At 45.0% G+C, this 24,807-nt stretch overlaps 7 protein-coding genes across 7 annotated transcripts; 3 read left to right on the top strand and 4 right to left on the bottom strand.

Moving 5' to 3' along the window:
- Nucleotides 1–290: 290 nt before the first annotated feature.
- LOC128719803 (5-aminolevulinate synthase, erythroid-specific, mitochondrial) lies at nucleotides 291–2,045 on the bottom strand. Its single transcript, XM_053813440.1, has one exon. It carries the CDS (start codon nucleotides 2,028–2,030, stop codon nucleotides 291–293), a length of 1,740 nt encoding a protein of 579 aa, XP_053669415.1. The 5' UTR covers nucleotides 2,031–2,045.
- A 6,736-nt stretch (nucleotides 2,046–8,781) lies between these two features.
- On the top strand, nucleotides 8,782–11,266 carry LOC128706829 (G2/mitotic-specific cyclin-B3). Its single transcript, XM_053801769.1, has 4 exons — nucleotides 8,782–9,117; nucleotides 9,219–9,417; nucleotides 9,486–10,874; nucleotides 10,956–11,266. The coding sequence occupies exons 1-4, from the start codon at nucleotides 8,782–8,784 to the stop codon at nucleotides 11,264–11,266; spliced, it is 2,235 nt and encodes a 744-aa protein (XP_053657744.1).
- Nucleotides 11,267–12,407: 1,141 nt separating this feature from the next.
- On the bottom strand, nucleotides 12,408–13,096 carry LOC128719859 (single-stranded DNA-binding protein, mitochondrial). Its single transcript, XM_053813498.1, has 4 exons — nucleotides 13,082–13,096; nucleotides 12,933–13,011; nucleotides 12,716–12,824; nucleotides 12,408–12,621 (listed from the first exon to the last, which is right to left on the bottom strand). Exons 1-4 carry the CDS (start codon nucleotides 13,094–13,096, stop codon nucleotides 12,408–12,410), a joined length of 417 nt encoding a protein of 138 aa, XP_053669473.1.
- Nucleotides 13,097–13,591: 495 nt separating this feature from the next.
- Nucleotides 13,592–17,780, bottom strand: LOC128707384 (claspin). The gene is made up of 6 exons (XM_053802337.1): nucleotides 17,184–17,780; nucleotides 16,974–17,108; nucleotides 15,418–16,906; nucleotides 13,995–15,331; nucleotides 13,769–13,918; nucleotides 13,592–13,708 (listed from the first exon to the last, which is right to left on the bottom strand). The coding sequence occupies exons 1-6, from the start codon at nucleotides 17,778–17,780 to the stop codon at nucleotides 13,592–13,594; spliced, it is 3,825 nt and encodes a 1,274-aa protein (XP_053658312.1).
- A 694-nt stretch (nucleotides 17,781–18,474) lies between these two features.
- LOC128708834 (tudor domain-containing 6-like) lies at nucleotides 18,475–20,711 on the top strand. The gene is made up of 5 exons (XM_053803815.1): nucleotides 18,475–18,567; nucleotides 18,636–18,876; nucleotides 18,942–20,153; nucleotides 20,231–20,513; nucleotides 20,576–20,711. The coding sequence occupies exons 1-5, from the start codon at nucleotides 18,475–18,477 to the stop codon at nucleotides 20,709–20,711; spliced, it is 1,965 nt and encodes a 654-aa protein (XP_053659790.1).
- A 162-nt stretch (nucleotides 20,712–20,873) lies between these two features.
- On the bottom strand, nucleotides 20,874–23,311 carry LOC128708024 (probable cleavage and polyadenylation specificity factor subunit 2). Its single transcript, XM_053802981.1, has 3 exons — nucleotides 23,163–23,311; nucleotides 21,273–23,082; nucleotides 20,874–21,140 (listed from the first exon to the last, which is right to left on the bottom strand). Exons 1-3 carry the CDS (start codon nucleotides 23,309–23,311, stop codon nucleotides 20,874–20,876), a joined length of 2,226 nt encoding a protein of 741 aa, XP_053658956.1.
- Nucleotides 23,312–23,840: 529 nt separating this feature from the next.
- LOC128710504 (V-type proton ATPase subunit F) lies at nucleotides 23,841–24,545 on the top strand. Its single transcript, XM_053805559.1, has 4 exons — nucleotides 23,841–23,894; nucleotides 24,056–24,137; nucleotides 24,231–24,436; nucleotides 24,504–24,545. The coding sequence occupies exons 1-4, from the start codon at nucleotides 23,841–23,843 to the stop codon at nucleotides 24,543–24,545; spliced, it is 384 nt and encodes a 127-aa protein (XP_053661534.1).
- The last annotated feature ends 262 nt before the right edge of the window (nucleotides 24,546–24,807 follow it).

Genomic DNA, 24,807 nt, shown 5'->3' with positions numbered 1-24,807 from the left:
GAGCTGAAATGCCTTGCGCGGCGCTGCAGCGGAAGTAACAACAGTTAACCAGTTACAACAGTGAACACATTCAGATTGCACCTACAACAAATATAGCGGACAGAAGAGAGACACGGAACATGCTCCGCACAGCAACCGGATAGAGATTACGTCCGAAAGTTAAACGCCTTGTTTTTTGCTTCGCACGATATGCCATTGCGATGGATATAATTTAGCATGACGAACAGCGTTCCCAACACCGAAGCACCCAAATAACAGACACACACGCTGTTTCTCAGCGGGCGAAAGCTCTAGTTGGCGACGGCAGCAATCTGTGGGCAGTTCGGTATCTGACAGTTTAGCTCTCGAGCGCAGTTAGCCGCCGTAGCGCTGGTGCGTGCCTCGAAACGATCGAACAGCAATGGCTTCCGGCAGAAGGTACACTCTTCCGGGCAATGTTTGCCGCCCAGCGGCATCTTGAGATCCTGCCAGACCACCTTCATGTCGCGCACCATCTCGTCCATCATGGCGGGCGTATGGTGAGGCGTCGGAGCCAGCCGAAGCTTCTCCTCACCACGCGCCACCGTCGGATAATTGATGGCCTGCACATAATGTCCGAAGCGTTGGATCATCTGATCCGACACCTCCGTACACTGGCGCGGATTGCCAATCTTCACCGGGATGATATGACTGGGCGTATGCTCCACCGGGAATCCTTCCTCCTGCAGCCGTGTCCGCAGATAGCGAACGTTCTCCTGGTGACGGGCGCGCAGCTGACGGCCCTCCTCCGACGCAAGAATGTCCACCGCCTTCAGTGCACCGCACAGCACGGTGGGCGGTAACGAGGTGGTAAAAATGAACCCAGCCGCGTACGACCGGATCATGTCCACCAGCAGCGACGTTCCGGCAATGTATCCACCCACATTACCGAACGCCTTTCCGAGCGTGCCGGAAATAATGTCCATGTTGTGCAGCTGACCCTCGCGCTCTCCTATCCCGGCACCGTGCTCACCGTACAAGCCGACCGCATGCACCTCGTCCACGAACGTGAGCGCACCATACTCGTGCGCAATTTCGCACAGCTCCTCCAGTGGACAGACGGCTCCCGTCATCGAATGGACCGTTTCGAAGGCGACAATTTTCGGCAGCGACCGGTCGACGCGCTGCAACATTTCGCGCAGATGCGCCGGATCGTTATGCCGGAAGATGTGCTTCGGCACTCCACTATTCCGGATGCCTTGTATCATCGAGGCGTGGTTCCCGGCGTCGGAGAAGATGTGACAACCGGGCAGTGCCTTCGCCAGCGTGAACAGCGTCGAATCGTTCGCGACAAAGCACGAGGTGAACAGTAGCGCACTCTCCTTCTGATGCAACGCGGCCAAACGACGCTCCAGATTCTCGTGGTTCATCGAGTTACCCGAGATGTTACGGGTACCGCCCGCACCCGTACCGTACGTTTCAAGTGCATCCGCGACGGCCCGTTTCACTTCCGGGTGGCACGACATGCCCAGGTAGTCGTTCGAGCACCACACCGTAATCGGTCGTTCGCCCCAGGAGTACTCGAGGGCACGCGGGAACTGCCCGTCGGCCGCCAAACGGTTCACCTTCTTGAACACGCGGTACGAATGGTCCTGCTTCTTGCGCAGGATCTGCTCGTGAAAGAAGTCCTCATACTGGAACGTGCGCTCCGTCGGTACCTCCACACTTTCCGCACCGAGCTCCTTAACATGCGGGGATGCCGTACTCAAGAAGGGACACTTTTTCGTACCGACCTGCTTGTTGGCCACCGGTTCCGGCTGCAGTGGTTTGGGTTGCTGCAGCGAGCTTAAATTGCGCCGTGCCTCGGCCGAGGTTTCCTTCTTGCTAACAGCCTCTTGCGTTCCAGCGGATGCTCCAGTACCGACAGCACCACCGGCACCGGCCTGGGAACCCTGCAGCGACGAGATGGTACGCTGCACCACCGGACACTGGGCACCGTACGTCTTGAGCAGGGCCGGAGCATAATTGCGCACGTAGTTCGTGCTGAGACGGGTCAGGAACGGGCAAGGCATCTTCTTAATGCTGCTTACCGTGCGTGCAACGAACTGGGTGGTGGTTAGATTGAAGAGCTGCAAACAAACGCAAAATGAAGACAACACCGGATTAAGAAAACCCAAGACGTAAACATTGCAATAAAATACATTACATTTCAATGCGAAAGATACATTCTGAATGGCCTTTTGAGTTTAACCGTTGACGTCAAAAGGGGAAGGTATAATTACCGTAGCCGTCTGCTATTCTTCGCCATCTTACCAATACAAACCCTTCGGAACGGGTCGGGTCACATAATTTGCCAAACAAAACATTCGAATTGCAAATTCTTCAGTGCCCATGAGACGCTGGACACTGGAGAGAAACGCGTAAGACTTGCTACCTCTACTTGCGTCATCCACCAGTGGACGCAGTTTCATGCATGCTCCACAAACGGTCCATCTTACTCGTGCGGTCAAGGCCAGCAAATTTTATGTCACGCAGCAAACAGCTATTTGCTTCAAAAATAAGCTAACTGACGAAAGACGAACGGTGGTATATTTATCCACGGTCAAAATTCGACCACGTTGATACTATTTTCCAGCGCGACACAAATCGACCGTCTACTAACACTACTATGTGCAGAACTCTCACATGACACAGTGTCGTTCTGCTACTCAATAATGAACTGTGAGGCCAACTCTCAATTCATGCTTCGTCTGAGCTTAACCCAACCTTTCTTGTACTTCCTTTGCTCAGTACTCGAATTGACTTCATCGAGTACTGAAACATCGATCTTCTCTTAAGTCTCTTAAGTTAAGTTATAGCTCCTACAATAAACATAAGTATAACAGCATAACAAACCTGTATCATATTGAAGCGTTCGAGTGAAACTATTCCTTATTTCAATGATGGGGCTTGAGAAAGGATCACAGGCTTCTATTTACAAACACTAATATGTAGAATATTTAACTAAAGGAAAACTACATTTATACGCCCCTCTTTTGAGTAGCAAATTCTGAAACTTCCAATAAAACTGCGAATGTTCACCCGAACGATCCGATATCACTTGCACCGATCGTACGATTTGGAACTAGTTCATCCGCTCAAGACCGCTTCTGGAGGGCTTAAAAGTTTCCAAACGTCTTGGCACCTGCAGCGCTGCGCAACCAATCCAACAAAATGAGTTCCACCGCGAGAAAACCACCAACACCAGCGGCACGGCAGAAACACACCAGGTCACTCGGAGGGCCTAACCTCGGGGCCTTCGCGAAGTTCGAGAGTGAACTGTGCTGAGGGTGGGAGACGACACACACACACACATGCGATCAGCGAGACGATCAACTTTAGCACTCCCCGTGGCTGTTAGTTCGGCCACTTAAGCTCTACTACATAGATCCACCATCCGCACCAGATCGGCAACTGTAGACCAACGCGCTAGGTGGCAATCGTTTTATATACTGCCAACAGCTATCGTCAGTCTGCAAAAAAAAACCTCCCAAAGCACCAGATTGCAGCACTCCCGCCGGGCTAGACCCCAACTAATGATCTCCTGAATCTACTCTGACACGGGCGATTATGCTGTTGCAAACGGTGCAACAAACAGATTACGCCACACCGCTGCGAGAGATGTGGATGCACCGGCGTATGTACGGAAAACCTTACCTCCGGAATCATCACCATCCGCAGATAATGCTCACACACGACGACTGAACGATGCTAGGTAGAACAGCGACGGTCGGACAGCAAGTGAATTTGGTGAAAACCGACAGACTACTGACCGCGGTAGGTAGACTACTGGAGAGTTCTCCACAGGTGCAAACCGTTGGAAGTGTCGCCTGTCGACAGCAAGGTCAGAGGACTGCAAGGGTATACACGATGGAACGATGATGAGTTTTAATAACCTCCACCCTTTTGGACGCATCGACCAATTAATGCGAATGGCAAATAAGAATTGTAGAACGATTCCGTGCCGGTAAGCAATTTCTTATCGGGTCGAGGGGGTTACTCGATCAACGCTCGCGTAAATAATTACGCGTGTTTGTACCGACGTAAGGTTTGATGATGGGTGCTTCATTTTGTTCGTTACTATTTGGCACAAAGTTAAGGAGGCACGCCGACTCTATAGAATAATGTTCGCTGAGGAAATAACACCTGTACTAAGACCCTGTTACGAACAACAGCTAGAACAAAAAAACGCATGGTTGATATTGTTGGCACGCAATGCCTTATCGTTTGAACAAATTTAGTTTGCTAGCCACAATAGCACCGCTTGTGTACTTTACTGGATGGAAACTGGATGGTTGGTTTTTTGAATAAACACGTTCATAGTCCGGCTGTATTGATTGATTGTTCTCTGAGGAGGTTGCAACACAGTATGAAATACAACAAAGTATCACATTTTCCAGTGTTTCAGAGACCCTTTGTATTGTTAGGTAAACATTTGGGAAAAAAAGTTGTTCAGTAATTAATAACTTTATTGATCATAGAAATCCACAAATGGCGATCATCTCAATGTAATCACTCTGCTCACAAATGGCATTGTACTCAGAGTAGCATAAAGTTGAGAAAGAACGAAAAGAAATGAATGGAATTTCGTGACTCAAGCCACCAATTTCCTACGACTGACGACCTCGTTGTATGCCCGGTTCGTCTTATGTACCCGCATTACCCGCAAACGCAATACAAACAGGAAACTGTAGATATCGGAAATCGAAAAGCAAGTAAAATGATCCGCACATTTTTGCTTTATTCGATGTTTTACATGTAACTGTCAACCAACTGTTTTTGATAGGAAATGATATGTAATGCAAGCGCAACCCGAACTACAAACCCTGTTAAATCGCTCTACTAGCATCATTTGGACAGTGGCGCCATCTGTTTTCTTTTTTGTGAATCACTCGTACAGACTCAGTGCATTGTATTTGTTTTCTAAAATCGTAGTGTTAGCTATCGATAACACATTACCACCTATTCCGATTTGAAGCACAAATGGAATGGTAAGTTGTAAGTCATAAAATCAAATAGAATGCAAAGTACACACCGCCAAAGCTGCTCAGTCATCACAATGGACTGTAAAGGCACCGACTTTGTCAAGTCATTCAGTTCGCGGGGCATTCATATACACTTGAAACGTGACATTTCATTAAACGCTGTTTTCATTTTTATCTTGAGAAGGTCGTCCACTGGAAGAAGGAGGTACGAAGAATGGAATGTAAATTTTAACTGTTTCCAACAATAGAGGAATTGCCGAGAGAAAATTTCTACGGAACATGATTAGTCGAAATGAACAACGATCGGGACACGATGATGATGAAATATATTTCATAACTCTGATATGTCTTTTTGTGGCAAAAAAAAACCCTCTTATCACTAATGTGGTTCTTCTCTTTTTAATTGCAATGACAAATAGGAAAACGAAGAACGTTGCTGCCGAAAAGAAGACAAAGTTTTTCTTATTTACAATCATGTGCAAAAAGCGATAACTTGGCAACTTAGTAATAAGACATGTTGCAGTCCATTTGAACCTGGATTCGTAGTCACAAAAATAAAACAAGGAAGTAAGACCTTTTCAGGTTGCCACGGTCCACCCAAAGCAGTTCCGCTTCGCTATATCAATTGACACACCAGTTCTTGCAAAATACTCAGCAGATTATCGTAGTGGGACTCTGGAAGGTACTGGAGTCTGGAAGAAAGTCAGCAAAGGTTACTTGTACGATAGGTGGTTAAGCGCTCACCACTCTGCTACCTCAACTTGAAACAACTTAATGCTGCCATTGTTTGTTCGGCAAAATACTGCTCCTAGCAAGCGATAGGCGTATAATCGGAAACCCTTATCGAGCTTTCGGGCTAATTGACGGAGTTTACCTTTCACACACAATTCTTCACAATATGGGCAACCATTAATCCTTAACCGTGGCGCATTACATCACTGCCAAAGTATGCTATAAACCTATCGGACAATCATCTGAATCCCACTTGTTTTGATTTAAGTTTCCCTGTACTTACTGTCGACTCTGGAAGGGATTTTTGTGTCCTTGTGTGGTTCTACGCGTACAGAACCGAATAACTCCGTGACTGTGTTATTTATCAGAAAACAAAATCTACTAATGCCGTTGCACACAAACAAATACGCGCACTTTAACGTACCAGCTAGCCGTCCCCCGTGTGGAACGTGTAAATGCTTGGAGGCTGAAGCTTTCTGTTTTGTCAACCTACTTTTTCGCCGTGTCTGTTCAAAAACACCACTTGTTGCTATGGAGATCGAACACGCGCTGGCAAAAAGAAATCTTGTCAGCAGCGAAACTTCCGTAGATGGTGGCTGTTCACTTCACACTGTCCGTGACTACTTGACCAGCGGTCGTGACTGTCGCAAATCCCCTTCCACTGAGGTGGAAGTCGCGTTGGTTGTGGTGGTGCTAGGGTTAATTCAAATGTCTACGCGTGTTTGTTCGCGGATTGCGGTGGAACGAATCGCGTTGTGGTGTGGCCTTTTTTTGCTGCTGTACACAATCTTCATCGTTTGGCACGTTGATAAAGGACTGTGCAGTTCATTAAAATCGGTAGCGCCAGATATCATGTACTGGCGCGCTGATATGCTTTTAGGGACTTATTTATTATTTAAGTCGTATATCATATCCTAGGGTGATGATACATTTTGGGCAAAATACTACAACACAAAAATTACCCTTTGCGCACCAAACCATTCTCTCGTCGGGTGCGGTTTATGTCTAGTCACCGTATGTGAAAATGCTTCCCCATCATGGTAGACTCAGTCATCGCTGTAATCAACTGTCGCGATTTTTTTATCACACGGACGAAGTGTTAACGTGTATGTGTGGTAAATAACAATATATATACAAACATGAAACTTTCCATTTTTGATTTTATATGACCAGATTTTCCGGTCACGTTGAAATGTGTGTAAGATTGCGGACTCTATCGACGGGCCACTAATCGTGACTCGTCGCAAACCGCACGCAACCACTTGTGACATAGATTACATCAGTCATTTTTTTTTCATCGACTCGTTTATGTACTGATATCTTTTTATGACAGTTGCTAAACTTGTTATTGTAGACTCTAAAAAGGAGAGTTGATCATCAGTTACCTACGAAATCAATCATTCATAATCCTCCGCACGAAGTGAAGGATCAACCACTGGATTCAAATGCCTTTACACAAAAATAACAAAACCTTTCATTAATCACGAAACAAACACAAGCCCTAGTGCTGCAGTAATGCTTTAGTAACGGCGTTAATAAAAAGACGCCGAAATCTGAAAGGGGTACGCACAATTCAAGGCCAGCTAATCTATCAACCCCGTAAGCAACTGGTTCAAACTGGATAGCAACAGAGTGACATCAAAGTAAATTGTGGCCCGAAGGACAGGCGGCCGGTCGCGGAGGTCAGCGAGACGATAATAAACAGTTGAGACTAACCTCACACACCCTGTACATGAAGACAGCATTTGCTCTCAGTAGCATAATTTCTCACGTGCCAACCATGATGCCGATTTTAAAACTTCGGCGACTGGTTTTCGAAACGTCGTGACGATTGCAGTGGGTTTTGGTCGAACGATATTGGGCACCTTCATCGAACCATTCGAGAGTGCAAGATGCTAAATTTACACCACGCTTTAGTTGGCTTTTGTTCAAACAAAACATTATGCAATGCAACGGGGTACATTCATGGGGTTAACCATTCTGTGCAACATCTTATATCACATTAGTATTCTAGAAAGGCGTAATTCAGATAAAGGTGTAATTGCTTCAATTATTCCACAGCCATTGATTTCATACAGCCAATCGAATGGTTTGCTAAATAACAGCAGCCAATGTGTATATTGTATGTATCCACCCATTGCATAATTGCACAGCATAACTGGAACGATTCGGACACCTTTCCTTCACGATTAATTGTTCACCTTTTGCACCAGCGCAGCTACAGCAATAGAGCATAGAAAAACCCTTCCATTTGCATCACTTACCTTAAAAACTCTTGCTCAATGAACTTGCTATCACTGTTGGCCAATTGTTTGCAGCTGCAGCTTTAAATTTTTGGTTAGTAACGACGAAAACACGTTCGATTTCACCAGCGAATCGCGGAGCAATTTTTCTAGACAACAAAATTTGCTATCACTTTGACAACACATTTAGGTTGATTATCCTTTAGTTTATGATGTCGAATCGAAAGGCCAGGTCGAAATAAAAGTCATGCCCAAACAACAATTTATGGTGGATAGCATTTTGTGTGAATTATTTTTTCAAGACCTGCAATTTTCATTTTCTTATGCTTTTGTAGACACATTTATCCCATTTCATTCTTTTTTTTTATTAACGGAGTTGTATGTATGTATGTTTCTTCAACTTGTAAGATTGCAGATGATGAAGATCGCATCTGCGATCCAAATAAAATGCACTCAGCTTGATTTTAGGCCTCTGTGGCTTCAATGTTGTCCTAAAACCATCTGGCCACAGCATCTGCAATGCGGAAAATGTGTTTTCTTTTTCTTTCCTTGGTTTGTTTTACACGAAATTCCTAGCGGAACAATAGATTGTCCAACCTTTTATGTCTTCACGCTTGGTTTGACAAACATTTTCCAACTGTCAAAAGTCCTAGCGCTTGATTTTCTCTGGTGTACTGACCTGGTCTTCTACGTACTGTCTCGCGCTTCGAACACCTTTGAACAAGCTTTTCATAACGGCCATCTGGAACTGCAGGCTCAGGCCAAGACGCACACAATTTGCCCGCGCACGCATCGCATCGTGAAGTATCCGGACAACGACGACGATGGCATCAAACAATAACTTTAACACCGTGGCCCTAAAACAGACAGCATGCACCGGAAACGCTAATCGCATCGTCACTAAAAGTTCCCATAGTTCGCAAAATTGTCCCGACGAAATGGTGGAAAAGGGCACCAAGCGCAAAGCGGACATGAGCCTAGCCAAGCAGGAAATCGGTGCCAAACGATTCGCGCTTGGTAATCTAACCAATGCCGAAACGACAGGTACGTCTTCGACGATTGGGGCTGTTCTCAAAAGTAAGGTGACCAACTTTCTTAGCAAACCTATGTTGTCTAATAAAGCTGCAGCTGCAGGGTATGTCTCCAAACCAACATGGAAGGTACGGTGAAACTTCTCTTCTTACAAGAGGAGGAACTTAGTTCCGGTGATGGTAAAGTGCTACGGTATCTAACGAAATCGTTGTTCCTTTCATCTTCCTAGCCAAACGAGCATCATTTCAAGAAAAACAAAGTGCCGAAGATCAATGGCGTCCCCAGGATCATGACACGCGCTGCCATGCGAAAACAGCAAGCTGTGAACATACAACAGGATAAGCCAATTGCAATTGCAGCCATCAAGGACAAGGAGAATGTACCATCGTCGTCGGAAATCTCCACAGCGAACGGTGCGGGAGTTACGGGTAAGTAATAATTTCCGTTTCGCCATAGCAAAAGAAGCAGTATTATAATAATGCACCTTCCTGCTCAGCTGTTTCACTCGGGCAAAGCCGTAAAGCGGACGAATTACTGGCCAAATCGAAGCCAATAGCGACTGTGGTAGATAGTAGAGCATCATGGAAAAATGTTCTACGAACGCGTTCGACAGCAATTGTGGCTGAAGCAGAAAGCACCACACAAGAGCCCGTGAATGGTGAGCAGAAAAAGTCCCAAACAGTGAACACTGCTTTACCCAAACGCTACGAACTGAAGCCAAAAAGGGGTCGGCCTTCGAGTGAGTTCGAAGCGAGTGACAACTCACTGTACGTGACGGCAGTTGAAAATTTGGAAGAAGCCTCCGGCCAATTAGATCTGGCTGGTATGGAAACGGATTGCATAGAACTGCGTGGCCAGGTTGCACAAACCAAGAAACCACAGGCAACTAACAACGGTCCACCTGTCCGGCCCGACTTGAAGCTGAAGCGCGGTCATGGTTCGAATGAATTCGAAGACAATTCGTTGTATGTGACGGCAGTAGAGCATCTGGATGCGGCTGGTACATCGACCACGGCCAAAGGCAAAGCGGAACGCTCCGAAGCTGCCACTGCCGGTCTCGTTGCATCGACTATTGCAGCAACAGCCGCTTCCCTGGCAGTCCACGATAAGAAAACGAAAGCACGCGTAGAAGAAGAAAATGGACCTTGGAAAATGTCGATCACAGAAAACGTGGCTCTTACCCGTGCCGCAACGACCGAAATCGGTGTACCGCGCAAACAACCACCGGTTGGCATTGAGGACTATGATTTATGCTACTGGAACGATATCTATCAAGTGTCGGAGTACGCACAGGACATCTTTGATTACCTGCAAGAACGAGAGCCAGCCTACGACATTCCGGACTACATGGGAAGGCAGAAACACTTGACGAAGCGCATGCGAGCCCTGCTGGTCGATTGGATGATTGAGATACAGGAAACATTCGAGCTAAATCACGAAACGCTGTATCTGGCCGTTAAAATATTGGACACCTATCTCTCGCGTGTGACGATCAGCCACGAAGTGTTGCAGCTCGTCGGGATTGCGAGTATGCTCATAGCGTCCAAGTACGACGAACGTTTGCCTCCGACGGTCGATGATTTTGTGTACTTTTGCGACGGTGCTTACGACCGTGCAGATCTACTAAGGATGGAACGTACCGTGTTCCGTACCATCGAGTATGATCTCGGCTATCCGCTGTCATACCGTTTCCTGCGCAGATACGCCCGCGTCAATCGTATCCCAATGATGACACTTACTTTGGCCCGCTACATCCTTGAGACGGGCCTGATGGACTACAACACGGTATTGGTGCGCGATTCCAAGCTCGCTTGCGCCGCACTCTTCATTGCCCGCCGTATGTTGGACCAGTCGGGATGGAACGAAACTCTCGAATACTACTCATGTACGTACATCATGGGACTTTGATGTCTCTTTGTTTGATGAGTTAAATCAGTTAAATTATATGAGCATATTTAATTTGCAGGCTACAAGGTGGAACAGTTTAAAGATGCCATAGTGCTGTTGAACAATGGCATGAGCTCGAGGCAATATCCCTTCGACACTGTGCGCAATAAATATTCGCACGAGCTCTTCTTCGAAGTTGCCAAGCGTCCCGTCATCACTAGCGTGGAGAAATTGTTTGCCAACTCTAACGTATTGTTTAAAGTACCTACCGCACCGATGATTGCTTCTACCGACATGCCAGCAACCATTCCGATCTCTGCAGCCAAAGAAAATGTACCGATTTTTACCACCGGAACCATCAACAACGCTACATGCACCCTTAACAAATGAGGAATTTCCACACCGAACAGACATTTACATTCAGACCCATTATAATACGGCCTGCGTGGTGCGTGTCTGATCCTGAAAAGCACATGAAGGTAACGTTGGTTCCTGCACTACGTTCAATGGAAGCAATTTCATGCGACTGGCTTAGAAAGAACAGGCTAGCTTGTTAGCGTCCTGGCAACAGTTGGATGGGTGGAGAAATTCGAATTGTAACGAATAGCTATTGCAAATAACCGTTTCGCTGTTTCATCGTGTGCCAATATATGGTAGCGTTTAGAGCATTAAGTTCTTTTCCACCTTCATTTATTACAAACATTTTTTTATCGTTAGTTGCTCATCACGTTCATTTTTTCTGTTGTTTATTGCTTGTATTGATTTCTTGTAACTAATGGTTAAGACTCTACTTGAGTGCTGCTACGACAAGATTGCAAATGAGACTGATAGTTGAGCAAAAACCACTTACACTGACAATTGCTCTCTCGTCATACCTCGAAAGTGGAAGCGGTTTTACAATTCATGATGTGCAACTATGCGCTGAATGTATTATTGAATAAATGCGTTTTAAATATTAAATTTCGCCTTAATGGAAGGAGATGGTGTTGAATCACTTGTGATGCGAAAAAAGTGAAGAGTTGTCTGTTGTTATATTTCAGCCTTCTTCACCTTCGAAGTCGGTGGATTGTCATTCTCTTTATGATCAATAGATATATCATACGGTTGTTCTCCGGTGTTCAGTCATTAGGTTAATAAATAAGAACTCTGCGGACTTGGTAAGGTTCTGTTCCGTGGAAAGACCAGAAACCTTGCGTTATTATGTAGGATTCCTGTATTGCTGGACGATTAGCAGGGCATTTACAGGTATCCATTTCTGAGTCACAAAGAGCATGCTCTCCTTGTACCACATCTGCCTAGAGTAGAGAGCTCTGGTGCTTTACGCTTTGTCCACGCATTTTAACGACCCTACTAAGGCAACGTCATGTCATGAACCGTACCTTACTGATTCCATCCTCTACCCAGATCATTTATCGCTGCAAAACGCGTAACAAAAACGTATGCACTTTCCTGAAACTTTATTTTTCCTCTTATGCCAGTGTGCTAGTGAACTATACAAAACAAATGCAAAAACGTGCTTCATTTGGTTCCCTTAATTCTGGAGAAAGATAACATCGTCCGCAATTATGCTGGTGGTGCCCCGTTGCTTTCCTTCTTGATCGGTAATTTCACCATAAGTGATCTTCCCGGTAACCATCGTGCGCTGTCCTTTCTTCAAGTACGACATCACCGCATCCCGTAGAGCCGGCTTGAACACTACAACCCGATGCCAATCGGTTTTCTGCATCCAATCACCCGAATCGTATCTGCCAAGGTGTAATATGTTAGTACAGTGCGCATTATGTACATCCGATGGTTCTATCGGTGATAGAACGTCTACAGTCTTTTATCAATTATTACTTATAGTTGGAGTGTGTCGCCACGGAAAACATAACCACCGGATGTGCATCATTTCCGCGACGTTGTGGTTCCGCACCAACGCGACCTAGCAGTGTGACAGTGTTTACAGCTACAGGTATTGCAAAAAGGATGAAAAATTTTACACGCTTTGCTCATTTTTATCCTAAGATTTAGCGCATTCAAGGCAGACGCGCCAAATGGGCAACGCTTTACTTACTTTTCTCTATACGGGTGGGATCTGTGCAGTAGGCGCGATGCATTCCACATCGTACGATCAACTTGCTAATCTGTAACACCTGTGGAATTAGTTAAACAAAATAGAACATAAATAAGTAATTTAATACGAATAGCGTCCGCATTACTTACGTTGGAGGAGATCATCTTGGTAGCTGGCTCGTTTGTGTTGCGGTAACAACTGTAAACAAAGCAGCTGTCAAAAATGCCGGCATTGCGACGCGATCGAAACTAACCCTTGATATGCGGACGTTCAAACCGGGTATATAACGACCAAATGCAGTTAACAATTTATAAGTCTTTCTAACGGATTTTTTTTAAACCATATTTATTTTACCTAGTGCTGATTTCCATTTCGTAGGCTTGAATCTTGTCCACGAATAAAGAATGCATTTAAATGGTGTTCGAGAAGAACGAACGCAGGGTAACCGGAAGAAGCTACATAACAAGCTCCAGGAAATTGTAGGCGATAGCATGGATATGATGTGAAAGCTGCTACCAAAAGGACTGGAATGATTATATGCCATAGACAAGCTCAACCATTAGCGAGTTTAGCCACTCGTGTACGTAAGCATTTATTATTTACCCCTAAACTTCTTATTTTGCTATACACCATCTCTTCGAGTTTGATGTTATTTCTTACTAAAGCAAAGAATTTAGCAACTTTTTCTTCGAGCCAATCTCAGTACCCGAAGTTTTCTTTTTCTTCGTGTTTGCATTCACTTCCACATCTTCTGAATCTAGCGACCGTTTGGAGGACTGAAATAAAGCGAGATAAACAAATTAATAAGCTGGATGACAACAACTAATACTATATACCTTCTCAACAGCTGGACTCAGCGTAGCAAACACAAAATTCCGTGCCTTCGCAGTTAACATGGTACTAGTGCTGCCTTCGGTTTCCGGAATAAGCCTGGCCAATTTTTTAAGCGTTTCTTCATCGCGGGAGAGAAACGATGCCTTATGGCCCTGTTGAAGGAATTTGAATAAAGTTGTATGACAAACCACCTATGATTAAACGATCGCGTATCGATTGCACCAGTACCTGCAGGATGGTGGAATTGGAGATTAAGAAAGGATTATCCTCTTTTACCGCCATGGTTGATGGATTGTTGCTTTTCCGAACGATTGTGATTTTCTTCTTTCCACAGGGTGTACTACCCGCCTGAAGGTTTTCCTGCTCATCGGTGATACCTGTTGCATCCGCAGGATTCAATAGCGTGGTTGCTGTCAAATCAACCGAATTGATGTCGATGTTTTTATCCTTCAGCAACAAATTTCTCTCGTGCCGCATCTTTCGCCAGTTCAATTCCGTGTCCTCATCACTGCCGTTGGCCTCGGGGTCTTCATCTTGTGCAGCAGTTTTATCGTAATCCAGGCTAAAAGTTTTCTCCACATTTTTCCATCGGAATTGTCTCACCCGTCCGACGCCAGCGTTTTCTTCGTCCTCGAGGAAAATCTCCTTCAAATGTTCCAACTCACGATCGTCCTGATCCAGCATTCGACGATTGTGTATTTTTTCCAGCTCTTCCTGTAACTGCTGCTGATCATACTGCTCCTCATCGCCCATTTCCACATCGTACCGATCTAGACCCTTTTCGTCCTCATCTGCGCTGCCCCATTCCGATTCGGATAGCTCCGCTTCGTTCTCGACAAATCTAGCAGTTATCAGTTCCTTTTCCTTCTTGGTCAGCCTAACTTCTACTTCGTTCTCTTCCGAATCATAATCGACGTAACGCTCACCTTCCTCCTCTAAGTCATCATCTTCATCGGACTGTTGCTCGTCAGCTTCAACACGGTCGTCGTCAGCTGGTTTCGTTTGTTCATCAGCCCTCTCATCTTCATCGTCGGATATGTTTAAATGTTTTCTTTTGTGTTTGGTGGTGCGTTTGTGGTTGCCTTTGGCCGTGGGCCCAGTTTTCGGATGTTCCGATTCATCATCGGATGAATCAAGCCGCAGGCGACCCCCAACACAAACATCACTAGCATCTAGTACAGAATCTTGCTGTTCGTAACGATTCGTCGGAAGATTCTCAGTATCTTTTATCGGTTGAATTACTTCTTGTTCCGCTTGTGTTTCAAACCGTCCAGAGCAGAGGTCCATTAGTTGTGATTCCCTAAACGGCTCCTGATTCTGTGTGTAAAGCGGTTCGACATTTGCTTGACTTAAATCAACGCCAGTGGGACAAGCATCATGTAATATCGGAGGATGATTTTGTGTGGACAGTTGTGAAGCAAATTGTCCCGAACAGAGTGCCAGCAAATCGTCCTCTTCATCATCTTCGCGTTGATTTGATCGATCAACATCATCTTTCCAAAGCTTTGAAAGGTTCTCTTCGTTTTGCTCGCTGTTATTGCTCATTCCGGTGATAACATTATGATCTATGCAGAAAAGAAAACGGAATCAAAAATTTTTTTAAAACCCATACATCTAATCAATCTAACTTCATTTGTTGAAATGAACATACCATCGGAAGATGGTGGCTGCGTCTGTTTTTCTATGTCGATGTACTGATCTTCATCATTCGTGGGCTGAATATCATCGTCTGAATCTTCAAATGCCTTGATAATTCTTCCTGTTTTTTTACCAGTCTCGCCGATTCCCTGCTCTTCCTCGTCATCTTCGTCTTCCTCTTCCTCGTCCTCTGAATTATCCGAACCCGATCCTTCTGCATCAGACATTTCTTCATCTAACGCCTGATCATCCAATAATTGATTTTGCTGTTTAGCAGCATTAGACATTGTTTCTGCATCTGAATCCGCCAAATCCTCTTGTTCGTCTTCCAACAATTCCTCATCTTCTTCATCCGTACCGTCACCGCGCTCAGCCTTGTCGAGTTCCATTTTCTTGGCAAACTCAGCCTCCCGCTTCCGAATCATATCTCTACGATTATTGTCTATTTTTTCTTTTAATACTTGTTTCAGTTTCAAAAATGCCGCCCCAGGTACGGGTTCCTTATGTACCAGCGTCCGCTCCTCCTTAGCGAACAGTGGCACAGTGTCCAACATTACGCAACCATTTTCAGTACTCAAGATGCTGATGGTTTTAGTTGCCGATGGCGAAGGATTTCGTACGTTTGCGCTACACTTTGCTAATCGCTGGAAAAGAATATCAACCCCGGACGGTTCTTTAGGCTGTATCGTACCGCTGTCGAGATCAATCAACATGTCCGTACTGCCACTAAGTTTCGGACATGGTGAGAGCTTCATGTTAGCCAATAGGGCCGCCTTTTTAGCTGATATCGCCGTATTTGGCGCATTTGGCAAAAACGCATCGTAATCAACTTCAACATGACCGTTTTCCGACGCTGATAGTTGCTTTACTGTTTCATCTGTTGCAAAAGACGCTAACATTTGCTCCATATTATCAGACGTTCGATTTACGATATCATCCATAGCATCCATTTGTTCTTCGCTTATTGCCGTCGATGTTTCTTCGTTATGATCTGTCTGTTTTTCGCTCGGTGTATTGACAGTATCAGTTCCGGGAGGAATATTGCCAGACGAGCTTTGATCGTCCACCGACTCAACGGTACAAGCATCCCCATGAGAATGTTCTACGCCCTTCGGAGCATTCGCAGCATGTAATTCCGCCGTGACATTATCCTGCTGACTTTCGGGTTTCTTTTCAGTTGCATCATCGATTTCAGGATCGGTTCCTGATGATTCGCTTTCAGATTTGAAAAAATTTTGCGATTCTAGCTCCCGCTCCTGAAGTTTCCTAGCAAATGCTTCCAACTGTTCCGTGGTCATTCTTATCGACGTGTTAGATGACACAGAACTCCCAGTGCAATCGCGCAATGGGTCAGGCTTACAAATTGTTTTCCTAGCACGGAATTCTTCAAATGAAAACACTTTTGTACGATGGTACGGCACATCGATATACTTTTCTCGTGCCATCCGCTGTGATTCACTTTGAATAATTTGCCTATCTTCCATCGCTTGTTTATTTGTCATCTGCAATTGAATAATGTATTGAAATGCTGTACTTAACATGCTAAAAACACAAACGTTTCTATCTTACCTTTCGAACTGGAGTTCTCGTTCGTTCGAAGCCTTCGTTCGTGTCATCCTCGGAAGATGCTGATCCAGCTTCAATTAGTCCAGAATTTGTCTCAACAGGTACTTCGTCTTCGTCATCATCGAAAAACAAATTAAGCTACAAAGGGAAATATAGTTAAGAGGGGCTTTGAAATGGCTTTTTCGCACGGTTCGATAACGGCACGTAACATACGCTGGCAAGTATATCCCGAGCAGATCGAACTTCATTGGACGATTCTACAGCTTTTGTGCCTTTTTTGTGCTTTCGTTTGAATTTATCTTTTAAAGGTGACTTAGCATCACCAGAGCCCTCATTATCTGACTCCGAAAGTGTTTCCGTTTCATTGGATGACGCTTTGGGCTTTCGTTTGATCTGTTTTTTAGCTTTCTTTTTCGTTTCACTTTCCTTTTGCTCATCTGAATCAGAATCGAGCAAAGATTTCAAACGATTCAGATGAGCCTCATTTACATTCGTTGTAACTTCCTTGCTTTTTACTTCTGTTGCAATTTCATCTCCCTCCGATTCACTGTCAATAATGTTTGTATATTTTGATTTTCGAATATTTAAGCAACTGCTTTGCAAATCCTGCTCTTCTGATGGATCTTCACGTGCTTCTGTTACAACTGTATCTTCCCTAAGATGTTGAACAACTTCGGTGTCATGGTTTACGGATTCTTCACCGTGTATGTGTTCGGAAAGTGATGCACTCTCGTTCAGTTGATTATCTTCTTCCGAATCGGAATCGCAACGGAGAGTATCTGTTGCATGCAGTTCTGAATCGGAATCCATTTTGTGCAAAAATACTCTGCGAACTATAAACTTTTCCCTGCTTATACAATGATATTTCCTAAACAAACGGCAACTATGAGAAATCGCACAGCACAGTTCTATTGTTTACAAAAATCTGTTTTCCCGCCTTCGCAGGCGGAAATGTCATCCCGTACAGAACTGTCAACTCAAGTCGTGCGGGCTTTTTCAATACATTTTATTTTCCATTCCCAGTCAACCAAGCAGCACGTTTTGCTTTTTCTATTTCAGCACTTGTGTCGGAAAACGAAGGGATATTTTAAGGTCGACCAAAACAAACATTGCTTGTCCGAAGGAAAACGCTTGCATTCATAGTTAAGCACATAATTTCAGAGCGAAAAAGCCCACTGCCTTTCCGCAATATTTTTGCGGCAATATTTGAATCTTTGCTCGATCAAAAACGATCTACTATCAAATCCGACAAACCACTTGGAAGGCTAGTCAAACAACATTCCCAAGCGTCATTCAAGACACTTTGCCTGCTTGGGTCTGTACACAACAAACGTCAGTGACAGTAAACAAAAGGTTTTCCAGAAATCTTAAATGCGGTTTTTTTTTGTAGGTAGCACCGCATGCCACGGCCCCATTCGCATTTGTCTGTTTAGCCGTTTAATTAGTTAATGTAGACCGGTCGTTTAGCAGTTTAGCAGTGAGGAATAAGTAGTGTGCGGCAAAAATGGCGTACGAACTGCTCTGGGATGCTTCTTATGAATATCTAGAAAAACACGCTGCCTTCGTAAATACGCTCACTAATTTAATGCTAGCAAGAGTATGTACAATGCATAATACGCGCCGGAACCACATGTCACCCCCGAATGTGCTTATTCTTTCAAACAGGCAAAGAATCTTCGCTCTCAGCTATTTAGCAACGAATTGGTAAAGAGCCCTACATTCTTAGAGGAATTTAAACTAGCGCACGATGAGCTGCAAAACATGAACAAAACACTGCAATTGGTAGTGAACGACTGGAAAAGCTTGTTCGCGGAAGTATCTTCAAGATGGACCATACAAACAGGCCCGCAATCGATTGCGTCCAACGCTGAGCTCACCTTTGATTACATCAGACCAACGCTCGACTGTGAGTATCGCTAGAACAAAGTGTCAAATGCAGTGTTGTGTATAAATGTGTTTTTCTTCCTCTAGATAAGGCGAATGAGAAAGTACAACTCATTGTCACTTACATACCAGTACCGTCGGATGGTATTTTTTATGCAATGGACGAATCGCGGAAAAACGACTTCAGCGCCAATTTAATGCCAATCCAAACAACGCGCAAAACTCTGCTGGATAAATCACCACCGCCCGGGACGGTGTTTATGATTTTGCTGGACAATATGTGGACGCGTGCGGTTTGCAGCGTATTCACGAATGGCAAAACGCCCCAAGCAATCTATCTGCTGGATTTGGGTGAAATATTGTGCTATGACGAGCATGTTCCAAAAGCTGTGCTTCCTGCCGTGTTGAGCAGCGTACCTGCGTACGCGATGAAATGTTCCATTGTTCCAAACACTGCTTCGTTTTCATTGAAACTATATGAAACCGTAAACTGTACCGTGATGGGGGTGGAAAATGATATGCTAGTAGTAGAACATAATGAAGAAAAGCAAGAATACTCAATTACCCGGGAAACTTCAAAAGAAGAAGATTTGAAACAAGAAGGCAAACGTACAACAAACGCAACGGAAATAACTAATAATGAAGAAAAGCAAGAATACTCAATTACCCGGGAAACTTCAAAAGAAGCAGATTCGAAACAACAAGAGGGCCAAAGTACAACAAACGCAACGGAAATAACTAATAATGAAGAAAAAAAGGAATGCTTGATTTCCAAGGAGATGTCCACAGAGGCAGAATCAGAACGGCAAGGTGATGCAAGTTCAACGCAAGCAAAGAAATTGGCACCTAGCGAAGAACGACAAGAATATGCCATCACCAGAGAAACGTTTACAGAGGAAGAATTGGAACAGCTTGACGATATATCTCAAAGTACAACAAACGCCATGAAAGCTGTGCTCGGGTACGTGCCAACGGATGACGACAGGCTCTGCAAGCATTACAACCCGAAGACGAATGGCTGTTTCAAAGGAAGCAACTGTCGGTTACGACATGAACCGAAAGATCCGAACGGTTGGACGCTTGACAAAGACACGGTGTCCGTCTCCGTTCCAGCGCAGATGGAAATGCCACTGCCAAACACCTACGTTACACTGCACACGACATGTATTATCGATGTGGACACGTTCTATGCGCACGTCATCCGAGACAGTTCAGACTACTCCAAGTATGAACAACTAATGTCGGAAATGAACGATCCAGAGGTGGTGGCCAATTATAAACCACTTAAACTAATGCCCGGTAAGTGTGGAGTGTTCTGGTCCACAGTTTAACCGATAACATCTAACGATTTCATTGTCCGTTTTGAATTTGTACAGCGCTTGGTGAATTAGTAATTGCCAAGTATGAAGATCTTTGGTACCGGGCGACAGTTTGTGACGCTTTCGATCGCGCGGTCAGTGTGTTTTATGTCGACTACGGCAATACGGCGATGGTTGGATCAAACGAGGTGCGCCGCTGGGAGGATCGCTTTAAATATATCCCATTCCAGGCCGTTTGTTGTCGTATCTCCAATATACAGCGCATCAAACCGTGTCATTTGGAAGCTATTCAGCAGCTGTATAGTTCCATTCTGGACAAACAGCTAAGGGCCATGATAATGTAAGTGGGCAGTTGCAACAGAAGCCCTTTTTACTCTAATCCTTCTCCTGCTCTCTTTACAGTGACAATAAGCATCCATGGGAAGTTATACTATATGATAAAGATAATTTTGACATCGGCGAACAACTGATAAAAGCCAATTTAGCGCTTCCGAGGAAACCATGCAGATTTGACGAAAACTCTTACATCCCCGGTTAAGTAATGAATGATTGCGTAGCATTGTGAACAAGAACTTATTTTCCATTGTTTCTGGCCTTTATTTTTTAACCTTGAATTCGAATTCGTGTATTTCGTTATTTTTGTTTCCTAACTCAAATATACAGTGATATATAAGCAAAAGCGAGCGTGAAGAGCTTCACCTTAAATAATAGCGTACTGTTCGTACAATAGTTCCCTGATCTTGTAATAGTCCTCCGAAATGCAGCCCTCGATCGTAACTCGACCGGTGTCGACTCGACGGAGCGCGATCGTACCATTGCTACACCAAAGCACACCGCCAGAAAATTCGGACGCAATGTTACTTTTCATTAGGATCTGCTTGAAATCGATCAGCTTCAGTTCGTTGATAAACACCGGATTGTGTGGCGGTAGATCGTCTTGCGACAGTGGCTCTAGCGTTAGTATCTGCTTATCGATCTTATCGTCTATCGTGTCGACATCATCCACATCCATCTGGGTTTCGCCGACTGCCCCACCACCTACGTTCGAGCCCGCTCCCGAACTGGCCGGATTAGCCGAGAGTGTCCCGCCGTTGTTAACCGGCACCCCGGCGGTAGCATCTTTCTCCGCGACCGTATCGATCCGTTTATTACGAATTACTATTTGCGCATCTACCCAGGCCACCTCGGCATCTTTGCCCTTCTGGAACTCTAGCTGTGATACGAGCGCTTCCGTCAAGCGCACCTGATAGATGTGAGTTTCTGTGGTTGCATCGATGATCTCACCACGGTTCGGGGTGAATACGCGGGCGCCTATATTTTGCTGGCAATGCTCTGCAATGTGCGTCGTGTTGGTTGACGATCCACGCACCACCACAACCCGCCGAGGTCGTAGCTGGGAAAGAATTTTCAACAACGATTCACCATCGGAGCGTCCTTCGAAATCGATAAACTGCACCTGAGCATTCACCTCAATTGGTTTGCGCGCTTGAACGCACTTGGTCGGTTTGTCCAGCACCGTCACTTCTTCGTCCTTTTCCTTCTTAATGTCCTCCGTCTTGATTCCAGCATTCTCCTTATTATCATCGTTGCCGTTTGTTTCCGGACCAAGGTCCACCATACGGTAGTCATCCGGTTGTATAATTTCTCCATACTCATCAAACTTGATTTTCTCCTCGTGGAACGGAAACATGGCGTAACTTTTTTTGCTCGATTTAAAAAAGCCCGTATGCGAACGACCTTCCGGACGCACGACGATATCGTGCTTCCCGGTAATGATGTTCATCTCCAGCTCATCGTCCGAATCGGAACTGCTTTCGTCCAGATCGCGCTTTTTGATCGATCGGCTCAGCTTTTCGCCCTCCGTTCGCATGTATTCCTCGAGCTCGGCGCCTTCCAGCTCTACCCGTCGTCGTATGTCCATCTCGATCTTGCGCCCATTGCCTCCATTGTCGATAAGATCGCGAGCCAACGTACCCGGAGACGAACGGCTGGTAATGATGATGCTGTTACTCGCATTCGGTGCCCACTGTATGAAGAGTTCTCGCGAAAAACCACTCTCCATATCGGACGAACTGGCCAACACCACTTTAGGACTGGGTACCTTCGCCAGATCGGCCATCGTGTGACACAGCCGCAGGTGTTTGAAGGTGAACGGATTGTTACGTGCTCCTTCGAAACTTTTCATCAGCTTGTCGCTCATCCATTCGATTTGACTTTTGGCGAATTCTACCACGTTGTAGCTTACGTTGTTCAACAGCGCTAGCGAGTAAGCCATCAGGCCTGATTCCTTGTTCTTCCACAGCTGGTCAAGCATGTGGGCCAGCTCCAGCACCCGTCCAGCCGTATCAACCGTAACAAGAACGTTACCATTGTTCCGGAGCGTTTGCAGAATGTTCGTCATAAACTTCTCATCTCGTGCACGCCTCCTTGCTTGCTGGTACCGAGCATTATACGCGTCCGTAATGAGAAGCGAAGGTCGTTGAAGCTTCTCCAGCTCGCATCCATTGAGATGACGTTCCTTTTTATGATTAAAATCTGTTGCATACACTATGTCCTCCTCGCCGACCTTCACAATCTTCCAAATTGTGCCACCTATCAGATGCCCAGCCGGCAAGGGGGTGATGGTAATGCCGTATCCCTTGCCCTTCATCGCTACACTCTGGTTGTACTTCAGCTGTACAATTTTATCGAATGCTGCGTCCACATCATCCAACGAGAACAGGTCGAAATCGTGCATATTATAGTGGGACATAAACATGTCGTACATGAACATTTGTCCCATCTTGTATACCGGAATCGTTGCATAAATCGGGCAATTCAGGCCAAGCTTTCCGACCAGATACGGTAGTGCCCCGAGATGACTACCATCCGGATAGGACAGCAACACTGCATCGATCGTGTGTACATATCTGGAAATTGTTGTGAATACAAAAAACGCACACTGCATCATCGCCACGGTTCTGATGTCCAACCAATCGACACAACTTACTTTTTAATTTCCTTAATAAAGCCCTGATCAAACTTTTCGTCCCATCCGCAATCGAGCAAGATTCGCACATCGTCCACCTGCAGGATGTAGCACGGTGGCGATTCATCCATCGCCCCAGATATGGCGTGCATCTTGATGATGGAAGTCATGACTTGGAGCCACTGTTATAGCAACACATGAAATGGGGAATCAGGAACTTATCTTATTTTCCTCAACTTGCCGGCGTACTGCCCGCAAAACAAGGAAGTGTTTACGAACGCGCGGACTTTTGTTTGTGCTCTTTCGGGGTTTGGTTGTCAAAATGGGACGTCAAATTGCAGGGCTGGTTGGCATCGTAATTGCTTTGCCCTATGTAAAACAAACGTATTGCTAATTTAAACATTATATTATCCAAATGGAACCAGTCATATATTATGTAAACGTCCTTACTATCCTTGCAGTTCACAAATGTTCGATAACATCTGAAATTTGAGTAAACCTTTTATTAATGTATAAACCTTGTTCTAAATGAGAAAACTGACGTTTCTTGCAACACAGGTAGCTTGTTGATCCAGCCTGCGTAAAGTTACACCACGGGACGTATTCAGTCAGGTGATATTTTCTTCCCCAGCTCGAAACGACGATTCCGTCTTGTACCAATATTTAATCCATTTTACCTACGAAGTTCACCTGTTCGAAATGGCTCTTTTATCGGCAATGAAAGGAAAACTGATCTCCGTCATTGGGGATGAGGTAAGCAAGCGAACAAATAGGATTGTTAGGTAGTGCCGGAAAAGATGTGATTGTTTTTGTTCAAGGTGGATACCCAGGATTGCCTCAAATGCTAGAGAATGTTTCGGTAGCAGGTTACAAACGTTATACAAATTCGTCTAATCGTTTAATTCTTCTTTTAGGACACCTGTGTTGGGTTTTTGCTCGGTGGAGTTGGTGAGATCAACAAGAATCGCCATCCAAACTTTATGGTTGTTGACAAAAGTAAGTCCGTTCACACAGGAAGCCTCACACCACAATCGGATTGTTAAGGAAAGTGTAACAAATCCAAGTTATGGTTCTCTATCCACCCATCAGATACGGCAGTTAGTGAAATCGAAGATTGCTTCAAGCGTTTCATCAAGCGTGACGATATTGATATCATTCTGATCAACCAGAACTACGCCGAGTTGATTCGTCACGTGATCGATTCGCACACTGCCCCCACACCAGCAGTACTGGAGATTCCTTCCAAAGATCATCCGTACGATGCGAGCAAGGATTCGATTTTGCGTCGTGCTAAGGTAAGTTAATAAGTCGCTCCTTTTTTTTTTGGGTTGATCTAATGTTGTTCCTTACGTTTTCTCGTAGGGTATGTTCAATCCGGATGATATGATTGCTAATCGCGGCTAAGTTGTCGAGGCCACAGGATCCCATGTTTGCATATTTTCCTCCCCAATAGCAGTTTTCTTTTAGTATTATCTTTCCCTCCCTGCGAGCTCTCCAAAAGCAAGACACTTCCGTACTGTATACGGTCGACAGAGAGCATCTGTTTTGAGTTTCTCGTTGTTACGTTTGTTGGCATTCCATGGTTTTAAGTGAATAAAGCATCGATTCTGCTGTATATGGTTTATTTCAAATGCACAGTCACTCACACAAACTGTCCCCCTACGGA

Source organism: Anopheles marshallii, chromosome 2 (assembly GCF_943734725.1).
Source record: "Anopheles marshallii chromosome 2, idAnoMarsDA_429_01, whole genome shotgun sequence".
Classification (NCBI taxonomy): domain Eukaryota; kingdom Metazoa; phylum Arthropoda; class Insecta; order Diptera; family Culicidae; genus Anopheles; species Anopheles marshallii.
This window is presented reverse-complemented; position numbering and strand designations above follow the sequence as displayed.